The sequence below is a fragment of the Amblyomma maculatum genome, chromosome 5 (genome assembly GCF_055883805.1).
Source record: "Amblyomma maculatum isolate TAMU_Amacu chromosome 5, ASM5588380v1, whole genome shotgun sequence".
In the NCBI taxonomy this organism is placed as follows: Eukaryota; Metazoa; Arthropoda; class Arachnida; order Ixodida; family Ixodidae; genus Amblyomma; species Amblyomma maculatum.
Window position 1 is genome coordinate 95,384,104 of NC_139348.1, and position 11,744 is coordinate 95,395,847.

Consider the following 11,744-nt stretch of genomic DNA (forward strand, 5'->3'; position numbering starts at 1 on the left):
TGGGAAATTCTCGCCACACTACAGCATTTTATTCTAGAAAATCATAATGTTCCATTTTTGGAGCTATACCTGCAGATGTCAGAACGAAAATTTAGCAAACAATAATATCGTGTGCAGCAAATGAAGCCCTAATTTTGGAATCAGAACTCAAATACTCTGAACGAAAAATTCGACGGATGCCGAACCAAAAATAACTCTGTCGCCCATCGTTAGCGATGACCTCTGCGGCATTGACGTAAAGAAAGAAGAAAATAACTGCAACATGTTAACTCAAAATCGCCTGCTTTTGTATGCGGCCTCTCAGCCTTAGTGTACAAGAGCGTGAAGCACGAAAATTTTGTAGAAGCGCACATATGTGACGGTCTTCCATGGGAAAATTTCAGCGATTTTAGCATAAGAGCATATCTATACGCGTACATGCAAAAAAGGAAAGGTTAATGCTCAAGATATTAAAAAAAAAAAGCTGTTCGTGGAGTTCAAGCAGAGTTTAATGAAAAGCAGAACTAAATAATTAGAAATGAGATTTTCATCTGTTGAAATAATAAGCGAACTTCTGTTTAGCCTTGGAGACTCAGCAGGGATAAATTATTTTCTGCTACATTGGCAGTAGGTGCTGATAAGCGTATTGACGGAATGTAGGTACAAATTTGGTTGAGAAAAGAGAGGAAAGTCTTCTTGAGGTTGAAAAGGCACATCGCTGTTCCGCCGTCCATTGCTTCAGTCGGCCGCCGGGCCGCGGTGCGTACGAGTGCTGGGGCGGGGCACAGCTAGAGGAAGCGCGAAGCCATGGGGCTCGTTAGTATAGAGTATCAGAGGGGTGCAAGCAGCAACGGATGCAGCAAGGGTCAGTAAACCGTCGAACGAGGCAAGCGCGTTCCGTGAGCACTAACGAAACCCAGACATACTCTTTGCAAGCTGGTTTTACAATTTGCCAATTAGTCCTTTGGTGTATAATTGAATACCTACCCCACCACCCTTCGACTCCCTTATTGATCTGTTGCACCCTTCCTAAACATAGTCTTTTATGTCCGGTGGTTCTTCCAGGCAACATTGCTTCCAGGTGCCTGAGGGGGCCTAGCACATAGCATAGACACCGACTTCACCATCTCTTAACTACTGCTCTATTTCTAACCACTTCGCTCTCCTTCTGCCGCCATGCATGTTTGTAATGAATAATGGAGTTAAATTTATTCTTCTTAGCATTCTTCTAACGCCTTCTTCTGGTCGACTGGTTGTCCTCCAGCCTGAAATTCTCTGCTTCACTGTGAAGCCCTATTTACGTTCGGAACTCTCGCGGAAACCCTGAAAAGATACTGCACAACCTGTCAGGCGTCAGCCGATTTCAGCGCACTCCTTTTCCTTGAAATGGTTTCCACCTCGCTGAAATCCCTCGCAGGGCCTGCTCTACATACTTCCTTGTTGATTATCAGTTACCTTGAAACGCATTTCGTGGCTTAATTCTCTAATTTCCTGGTTGACCCTGGCAACTTTCATTACAATCTCCGGGTTCCTTCGTAGGACATTTGGTACTGCGCATTGACTGTTAATGTTCTTGCCATTAGAGCTACTGCCATCAAATATTCCACACCTTTTGCCAGCCGCTCCGCTACTCTCGCCCCGTTGCCGTTCAAAACATTTAACCCTGCTCCTGCAATGACCATGCTGCCGTCTGCACATTTCTCCGACCGTTTGTCTCTGGTTATCTGTAGCACGTGGCTTAAGGTCTTTCCGGGAAACACCCTGATCCCAGTTTTGCTATCTTCTTTTACATGACCTTTTCCTGACAGCTGGACTGCACCTTTTCATGTGAGTCGGCGATTAACGCCAGCTGGCTCCACTTTCCCTCCCTCTCTTCTTCCGGAACACATTATCTTGCTATTAGTGGCTCTGCCATCAGCCTCCATATCAAGCATGAGTTAATGCAAAAACAGCTTTAAAGTAAAAGTAGTTTTTTTTTCATGAGAACCCGGACAAAGAGTAGACCCACTGGTTATCTGCAGCCCGATGAAAGGACAGATGCTTCTATTGACGAGAGAAACCCGGCAGATAATGAAAGGCTGAGAGAGGGCTTCCTCCAGGGAGTTGGGTATGCAAGCAAGGCTCACTGGGTAGCTACATTTCCCTCCCTCTTGGGGTTTGTTGGTCAAGTGGGAAGGTCTTTTGGCTTTGTGCAGCATAACAAAGGCCCCTTATCAGGAGGCAAAAAGAAAAGGGGAGAAAGAGTCCTGTTTGGGCATGACCTCTTTAGAAGAGAGAGTCCGCCAGGTTTCCTACCTAGTTTGTCACATATAAAAAGTGTGCGCATACAAGACCGACAGAATGCTGGCCAATAGTTGAACTCCCAGAAGAATCCAGGCCACAGTGGTGCACGGAAAAGCAGAAGCACTCGCCTCCGTCCAGAGAGCAATTTGTATTCTCCGCAGTATGTGGACGACGCGGCTGAGTGGTGTGCCGGAGGGGGCCGACCAGACAGCAGTCTCCATGAACGGCAAGATCTACTGGTTCGACACACGCTACACTCTGAGCGATCATATCCTCGTGTACGTTTTCGACCCGATGTCCTGCCGGTGGTGCATGGTGACGACGAAGAGTAGCCAGGACCTCGGGACAGCAGTGGTGGGAGACCACTCCGTCGTGGTCTATGAGCACTGCGCCTACCTGTGGGGAGTCTGGTCGACACGCAATAGATTCTGCAGTAGCCTTTACTGCTTCGACAGCACCACAGTGACCTGGAGCCGCCCAGAAGTGTACGGGAATGTTCCAGAAGCCCGCGATGGCCACGTGGCGTGCGTGGTTGGGCAAAAAATGTACCTCCTCGGCGGGTCTCCGGTTGACGACGAGCCGTCGACGATTCTTGATTTCCTGGATCTGGAAACCTTGCGGTGGCATCGAGTCTCCACTACTGGCGATGTACCAGAGACGCGCCTCTACCATTCGGCGTCCGCCATTGGTAACAGCATATATGTGTGGGGAGGCCGTAGTGTGCATTGTTGGGGATCGGAAGCTTTTGACCGCTCGCTATTCACTCTGGACACAGCCACCTTGATGTGGACGCGCCCACGAGTTGTTGGCATGCCTCCAGAGGGACGCCATAGCCACGCTGCCTTCGTGTACCAGAAAGAACTTTACATTTTTGGAGGTCGCAACATCTCTTGCAACTATTTTGAAGACATGCACAGATACAATCCGGAGAGCTCGACCTGGCGCAAAGTGACTCCGAGGCGATCAGGACCCTCTGCCGAACTGAGGCGGGATGCTGCGTAATCGACGGAAAGATATTCGTCTTCGGTGGCAAAGGCCCGCGGTTTACCACTGTGGACGTCGAACAGATGGCGATATTTAGCGCTCAAGAAAAACATCTGAGGGACCTTCACGTGCTGGAGTTTTCACTGTCACTGACAACCATATCTTTATTGGCTGTCATCGATGCAGGCGTGTAGACCGGTCCATTGCCGCCAAACCTAAGCTATGAAATGAGTGTGACGTCTTCCGAGAACAGCACCTTGAATCAGAAGCAGCATGAAGATGAAGGTAAGCTTCGTGAAAAATGTGTTTTGTGCCGCTGCCTTTACCGGTGATGTTAGGTACAAGACTGCTATGTGTGCCATGCGCTTCATTATGCCATTGACCAATGCCCATTGCGGGGGATCCAGAGACTGTTGATTACTTAGTTCGCTCAGACTAACGGCTGGTCCTTTTTCTTCTTTTTTTGACATGCAGTTCTGCTGAACCATTTTGTCCTAAAAATAAATGTGTAACACCTCACTGTGTCACTTCTTTGTCGCCTGAATTGTTTGATGTTTTTTTGTTTGCACTGCTTGAGACTCGATCCTGAACGCTCTTCACCGAGCACAGGTCAGGTGAGCACTATAGCTCATGAACAATAATTGTTAATTGCAATTACTGATATGGTTTCCAACTTCATACGTCATTAACTATCGTGCTAGCTGTGAGTCTCATTCGTGGGAAGGTTTTACGTGATTTTGAAGCTGAAGCAAAATATATATTAAACGCTTTTGTCAAATGCGCTAGGCCCTTCGGAATGCATCGATTCCCGCAAGGTGAAAACAACAAGCAGATTCGCCAGCGTTGGATTTCGAACCTGCAGAGAAAGAACTTCAACCCTGGAACACCGGCTAGAGTGAGTATGCTGCATAGTAGAAATATCGCGCAACGATCGTTTATTGATGGTAGCTGCCATGCCGACCGCCGTCAGTGATCATGCCCTTGAGCACGGGCTCAAATTTTTCTGTGCGCGATTGAACGGGAGAACGTGTCCATGACTTCATTTTCAATGTCGTTGACTCTGCTCACCCGATCGTAGTGGGATACCATTTAGGTTTTCGAATTACGTCCGCGTTACGAGTCAACTGTGCGTTCGCGCTTGTATTGTAAACAACTTATGGGATCAAACTTGTTTCTATATATTGTGAGCCATCCACGGACCTTCTTTCATTTGTACATACCACAATCATCTTCTTTCTTTTGTACATACCATCATCATCGTCCCGCGGCGCCGGCTCCAGCACGCGCCTGGGTTCACCATCAGATTAAAACGCTGACACGGCGTACCTTGCCTTGCCGTCACGACTTTGGCGTCTCGACCTGGCCTTCTTTCACAAGTGGTGGAGGTGAAATTTGATCCCCTTGCTACCTGGTGCCCTGCCTCTCGCTGGAGCTACGTTTCGGTCGCCGTTTGGCAACAACCACCATCGTTATGTCAACCGAGAGCAGTCCCGACCCGGCCGGACCCTCTACCTCGGCTACACCGCCGCCTCCCACTTTGCCCACACGACAACGCGACCCGCCGCTGTTCGCCGGTCGTCGCGACGAGGGACGTGGATGACTGGCTTGACACTTATGAATGCTGCAGTGCCTACAACCGGTGGGATGACGCTTTAAAATTCCTCAACGTTTCCTTCTACCTTATTGAGGTCGCCAGGAATTGGTTTATTTACCGCGAGCCCCACACCACTAACTGGCCTACCTTCAAACAGCAGTTCCGCCAATACTTCGCCGACTCGGCAGTTCGGACTGAGATCGCGAGGAACAAGCTCGCTTCCCGTCTTCAAGGTTCCGATGAGTCGTATGCGTCTTACATAGAGGCCATACTTGCACTTTGCCGGCGTATTAGTCCCACCATGCCTGAACCTGAACGCGTGCACCATGTCATGAAAGGAATCAATTCTGTGGCTTATAACACCCTACTTGCCCAGAATCCATCAAGTGTTGATTCCATTATTACGACCTGTCAACGCATCGAACAGCTGCAGTCCTCCCGATTGCAGCCCGGCTTCTCTACTGGTCCGCCCTCCACTGACCTCGATCTACGAGCCCTAATTCGAGCGATAATCCGCGAGGAGCTCCAAGCCTTGAGCCCTTTCTGCCGGCACGGTTGTGATCACTCTTCTTCTAATGACGCCAGCCTCCGCACCATCATTAAAGAAGAATTGGCAACTATCACCCACCCTGTCGCACCTGACCCTTCTGCACCTCGTACAGCGCCGACTTATGCTCACGTTGCTGCATCTCCTCCTCCTTTTGTTCCACCCCCACGACAAGCACCGCCCTACAACCACATCAACGCCGTGACGACGGCTCAGCCTACGCCATCATATTACGCACCTTGGCGCCCCTCTCGCCCAGTGTGCTACTACTGTGGAATCCGAGGACATATACACCGCTTCTGTCGTCGACGCATTCAGAACGACGCCTTCTTTCACAATATTCAAAATGCTTTAGATGAGGTGTTGGATGCATTTCGGTTTCACCGCAACGATGAGGCGCTTGTGAGTGTTAAGGCCGGAATACATGCGGCGTTTTTTTCCACGATTTTCGCGCGTCGAAAACTGCCGCGCCGACGCGACGCCCAGCTCGAGATACATGGAACGACGAAACGGCGCGAGCGCCGCCGCGGATACCTCGATGCGAAAGCAAATGCATCAGCGAGCGGAAATAACCGCAGAGCGAGGTACGTGAGAGAAGCGACGCTGTCCCTTGTGGTAAAATCCCGAAAGTGCTCATTCTAATGCTACTGTGCTAAATGTAGAAAGCGTACATAGGTGCGCAAGGATTTGGCTTGCTCGAATGAACGAAGATACTTCGGAATGCCCGCTCGGATACCAGCGGCACGGTTATTTTGTATTTATTTTTGCAAATTTCACTCCAGGGAGCAAACAAACACACAGCGATCCGAGAGTAGGTCGTATACTCACAAAAAAGCGACATTCCGTGCTTGATTAAGCGTTTATTTTTACGATAACCACATTTCTGCGACCAAACTGCCCCATACCTCGTCAGCCATGGCGGCCATGTTGACAGCGGCCGCTCAAACCGGAAATTCCAGCTTTCCGCGCTCCTATTGGCTCGCGTCGACAGTCGTTTCCGGTTCGAGAGGACGCCGCGCCGCCCGCGCGTCAAATATCTGGCTGGGCCAGATCGGTGGCGGCGCGCGTTTTTTCTGACGCGGAGCGTCGAGTGCGCGCCGTCGGGCGTAAAACGCCGGTTTGACGCGGCAAAAACGCTCCATGTATTCCGGCCTTTACGCGCGCATGAAATAGGCAGTCCTGCAAACACCACAAGCCTTCAGTGCATTATGTTGGTCGTTTTTGTTTCAGCGAATTGTGTTATTTCATAGTAGAGATAATATGTGCTTGGTTTCGTTGAGTAATTGCGGATGCTGGTAGCAGGTGATTGCTGCTGTGCTTTTAGCTTGCGATTGCGAAAGAAGTTAAGGCAGGCTCGCGTTTTCTTTATGCCAGACAGCCTCACTAATACATTCCTCAACTGTGCTGTGTCGGCGAAGTTAGTGGTATGCACAAACACGTTTCAGTGATGCATATGCTGTGCCTACCTTTGTGAATTATTATAAATGACCATGCTGGAAAACAAAGCAAACAAAAAATATGCCTTGAGAAAACGTCGGCAATGGATTGTTTTTAAGAGGATAAAGGAAGACGTGCAATGCCATGGGCACCTGCATGGAATTACTCTACTCGATTATGTGACTGTTTCTGTTAATATTCTTTGTATTTATGGCTTTGAAAGTAGCCTGCTTACACTGTTTTTCAGTACATGTTGTAGCCCTCGCATTTTTTTTTTCAGGTATGCTCAATTCATTTTGTTGACAGGCGGCCCTCCAAAGATAACCCATATCCAACGCTGCACCTTGGCAAGCCGGTATGGATTTTGAGGTTTTGTTTTGAACTAGCATAAACATTACCGGGTAATGACTATCATTACAGAAATTGCCTCACTGCAAGCGTTAAAAAAAACATACACATACACCTTTTGTGCACACATGTTTGAGCATTTTTTATTCTTTTCTTCGGGGTGCTAAGTGGTGCGTCCTACATAAGTTCAGCATGAATGCGTTTATATGGTTTCTATTTTCCTGTTTTATTGATAACTATCATTGTTCATAGCTGCATATTTTAGTGGTTTATTACCATGCCTAGTGTGGATTTTGTTTCACAGCTGTGTATTTCTCATATTAATGTTAATAGTTTTCACTGTCTGTATTAATGTAATACTTTTGTTGTAATGGTATTGTTTGTAATGGTATTGTTTAAGAATTCCAAAACACTGTGGCTTTGTATATTACTGTACTGCTGTTGAGTGATGGGTGTGGGGGTGGGGGAGGTACAGACACTGAGTCAGGCCTTTTTTGCCTTTTTGTCTACTTCCTAGGAATCTTGCTGCCTGAATGAAATACTCTGACTTTGAACTTGACCCTATTTATGGTCAAAAGAAATAGTGCACTGTCGTCGTTTGAGCATTATTACCCTTTTGAGTATGAACTACGAATATGGTCATACTTACTCCCTGCTTCAGTCTACTTACTGTCCTTCTGTATTTTTGTTGATTGCAATACCTTAGACTGTTCATCACAAAGGACGAAGGAAGCTAGTACGGCACATTGCCACAGCTCTGGAGCCAGAGACCAGTAAAACGCCTTCCCCTGTGCCTTGCAACGAAACAGGCACACAAAACAACGAATACAGCACTGAGGCTGACCGGCTCCCTGGGGATGTTGCAGCGGTTGAACTTGAACATAGGTACAGTACAGTTGATTACTTTTGACGGGTACTCCTTTATATGGTTTTGTGTTTGTCTTTTGTAAAAACGTAAATCTTTGCTTTCAGCAATATGTGGCAGAATTTAAGAATTTCAGCAGCATAGCCTGTTCCCGCTATAATTTAGCTGATATTCTGCGATTCACAGCAGACTTTTGCATATTGGTCTTGCCAGCTCTAGCATAATCATGTTGAGTTAAAATTTCTTAGGATCACTCATACAAAGCCAACCTGATTACAGCCGATAGCTTCCAGCCAGAATGTCTCTCATGCTGCCAGGTATTGAGTTTAATCGAAAAGATCATGCAGTAGAATTGAATGGACTATATATATTATTCTAGGAGGCTCCACAGTAAAAATTGCCAGGGAACTTCCTAACAACAAGTGTGGTAAACGGTCATAGAAAATGCAACAAATAGCGATAACATCAGTAGAGTATTTATATTTTCAAACTAGCAATCGAAAGCAGGTAGCCAAATGCATTGAAGGAAGAAATAGTTTAGCTCATTTGTTACCAGTCAATTTACTGATGACATGCTGTTAAATATGATAGTGAAATAAATCTGGAGCACACAAAGATTTACTTTCAAAATGCAAGGTAATATGCCATCAAATTTAGTGGCAAATTTTGCATATTTGAACCTAAGTTTAGGAAAAAGTAAATTATAATGCTTTGAAAATCTAGTGTTTTTAGTTCTATTAAGCTCACTTGTGGAGAAGAATCAGCAGAAATAATTTATCAATCAGTACATCATGCACTTTAATTGAAAGAGTTGTCAGAAGCAAACAGATGTGTAATGCCTGTCACATGAACATTTCGAAGGCTTTCAAACTTATAGCCTATTAATTAAGCAGCCAGTTGAATTCTGCTGCACTGGCAGCTCCAGAAGTCAATAGTTTATTAGTTAGCCAAGCAGTGCAGAACTGAGATTTTAAAGACCCTCAAACAGCAGCAGCAACAGCATGCAGGGTTGGGTGCTGAATGCTGTCAGGAACATGCTAAGAAATAAAATCCGAGCTGCATAATTGTCGAAAAATTGTGCAGCTCCAAAATAAGACTTTTTAAAACCTTTTCTCGGGTTACAAATGTGTTCGTATTGCTTGCATGACTGTAAAATTATTGTTTACGTGGGCCACATCATCTCACACCACTTTATTGCTAGATTTTGGAACGTTTCAGCAGCTCTTTGCTATGTGGCAGCAGCAAAACTATCTCTAGATCGGTCACCATTGAGGATACCTATAAAAAGCTGTCAACTTGATAGCAGTTTGACTACTCGTGTGGCTGGTGTAAAATATGTATTGCTATAGGAAGACAATTAGTAAGAGAAATTGCAAATATTGTGATGCTGAAAATACTGCTGCATTCTGATAATGGCATCTAGACTGAACAAAATCTTCCTTGGTGTTGAATAAATGCCAAATTTTTGTCAAAAACTACATGAAGCATATGGACATTGTTCTTTGCAATAGTACAATAATTTTACATGTTAGTGAATGGTGCAGAAGTATGTAAGCTGCATTTTAGTGGAACAGCCACCAATGTTGCATTCATTTTCCCATGCAATGCTAGTTTGTCACATGAAGCTTGTACATGTTTATGATGACTTGTTTGTTTCACGACACTTCCCGGGGTGGGCGTCCTGTACAAGCAATATATGCGACAGGTATCTCATTTTTAGTGCGTGTACATTGCAGAGCCATTCTACTGCACAGTTTAATCATCTACTGCATGCTGGACATAATACAGTATTGGTAGTACTATTTATAAAGCCTTTGGAACTTAAGGAAGTCGGCTAGAGAGTACAATAGAGGTCATTTATTTGCATATAGTACTTGCACGTGGCAAGGTGACCATGTTTTGGGTGGTATAATATAGGGGTGCCAAAAAACGGTTCTATGCCGTGTTGATTTTTCACCCGTCACACCCTGCATTCGCAGTTGATTATTGGTTGCAGCCTAGGCCTTGGCATTACTTGTCAGTGGCAAGGGGAGGGGGCTTAAAATGGATTTGGGAAGTAATTTTTATATTATACAGACCCTAGTGTACCTTCTGGCTCATGCTGCTGTGTTGTTTCCTATATTTATTCACGTTTTTCTTTGCACAGGTTTGAAGGAGCTCGGAATGTGGTCGACAGCTGCAAGACCTGCGGTTGCAGATGCAAGAGTGCCGAAACGGCTGAAAAAGGAGTTCAAGTTCAGCCAGCACATATCCATGACCACGCATATACAGTCACCTCAAGTAGGCCCCTGTTGTTGCTGACAGTGCTTGCCAAACAGTGTTCAGTGTCAGTTCATTGATAGCTGCAAGCCAGTTCCGTTTCTTCACAGGACTATCCAAAGTGACATTTTACGAGCTGGTCAGGACTCTCAAAACTGTTGTGAAGAGCCTCTTTACGATGCCTTTTGAGGACCAAGTCCTTCTAACATTGATGCGGCTTCTCCTAGGCCTCTTGCTCAATGACCTCAGCATACGTTTCTGCGTATCGACAGCAGCCGTGAGCAGAATTTTCTGCTTCGTAGTATCTGAACTTGCCAAGTTTGCCAGAGAGTTTTTAGTGTTCTGGTTGCCCCGACAAACAATAAAGAGAACATTGCCTGATTGTTTTGAGGAGAATTATTCAGTGACTTGCATTGTGGATTGTTTTGAAATTTTCATTGACAGGCCCGAGAATTTGCTGCGAAGAAACATAACCTATAGTTCATGCAAATCACACAACACGGCCAAAGTCCTTCATTCTATCGCACCAAGTGGATTCATAATGTTCACTTCGAAACCATATGGTGGCCGTGCAAGTGACCTCTACATAACACTGGAGAGTGGTTTTTTAGAGCACTTGACGCAAGGTGATGAAGTCCTCGCCGACAGAGGCTTTACCATCGCCGATCTTCTTCCGCCAGGCGTGAAAGTTTCACTAGCGAGTTTCTCTAAAGGCCGGCCCCAGATGAGTCGGTCCGAACTTGTAGCTTCGCGTCGACTGGCCAGACTACGTATTCATGTGGAACGGTCAATCAGGCGTCTTAAGTGCTTCAGAATCCTGAAGCAATTCCCAGCTAGCATTTTCGATAAGAAACCGCTAGCAAACAACATACTCATTGCCAAAGCTGGGCTGTGTAACCTTCAGCCACGTTTGATCAGGGATTAGTGCGATGGAATGTCAGAACCTGGAGCTTGATTGCCATCGCATTCAGACTAGGAGACAACAGATGCCAGATCTCTCTAAATTTCGCATTTTCATTTGCCCACCTGACTGCCGCTTTGATATTATTGGTTATCTTCCCTTTGCATTAGGTGTCTTGCCTGCAGCGACTGCTTGTTAGTTTCAGCTCAAATACCAATAGTGAAACTATGTTCACCGAATAAACCCATCCTTTTCCATAGCTTGGTATGCTGCCTTCATCTTAATTCCAGGCTTATTCCAGTCTTTTTTGTTAGGATCCAACTATTTTTCTATTGTGACTCCTGGCAAGGATATAGCTATTGTATAGTTCCCTCTTGGGGGATGCTGGTAAATGCAAGGGTTACTGTCAAGTTCGCTCTAGCCTGTTTGTATGCTCCTAGCTATTTCAGTATTATGGTGAGACACATTAATAGGTGTATTCATTTGCCCCTTCCAATACTTTGCTCTGTATCGTGAATTGGTGTTCTTTACCCACGTAGGTAATTTT

General features: G+C 45.9%; 2 protein-coding genes across 2 annotated transcripts; both read left to right on the top strand.

Moving 5' to 3' along the window:
* Positions 1-2,424: 2,424 nt before the first annotated feature.
* On the top strand, positions 2,425-3,264 carry LOC146188824 (kelch domain-containing protein 3-like). The gene has a single exon (XM_084605129.1). It carries the CDS (start codon positions 2,425-2,427, stop codon positions 3,262-3,264), a length of 840 nt encoding a protein of 279 aa, XP_084461255.1.
* Positions 3,265-10,468: 7,204 nt separating this feature from the next.
* Positions 10,469-11,221, top strand: LOC146188825 (uncharacterized). The gene has a single exon (XM_084605130.1). The coding sequence runs from the start codon at positions 10,475-10,477 to the stop codon at positions 11,219-11,221; it is 747 nt and encodes a 248-aa protein (XP_084461256.1). The 5' UTR covers positions 10,469-10,474.
* The last annotated feature ends 523 nt before the right edge of the window (positions 11,222-11,744 follow it).

Bases quoted from the DNA above. Each gene is read 5' to 3' on its own strand.
- LOC146188824 (XM_084605129.1), top strand. From the start codon at position 2,425: ATGTGGACGACGCGGCTGAGTGGTGTGCCGGAGGGGGCCGACCAGACA.
- LOC146188825 (XM_084605130.1), top strand. From the start codon at position 10,475: ATGCCTTTTGAGGACCAAGTCCTTCTAACATTGATGCGGCTTCTCCTA.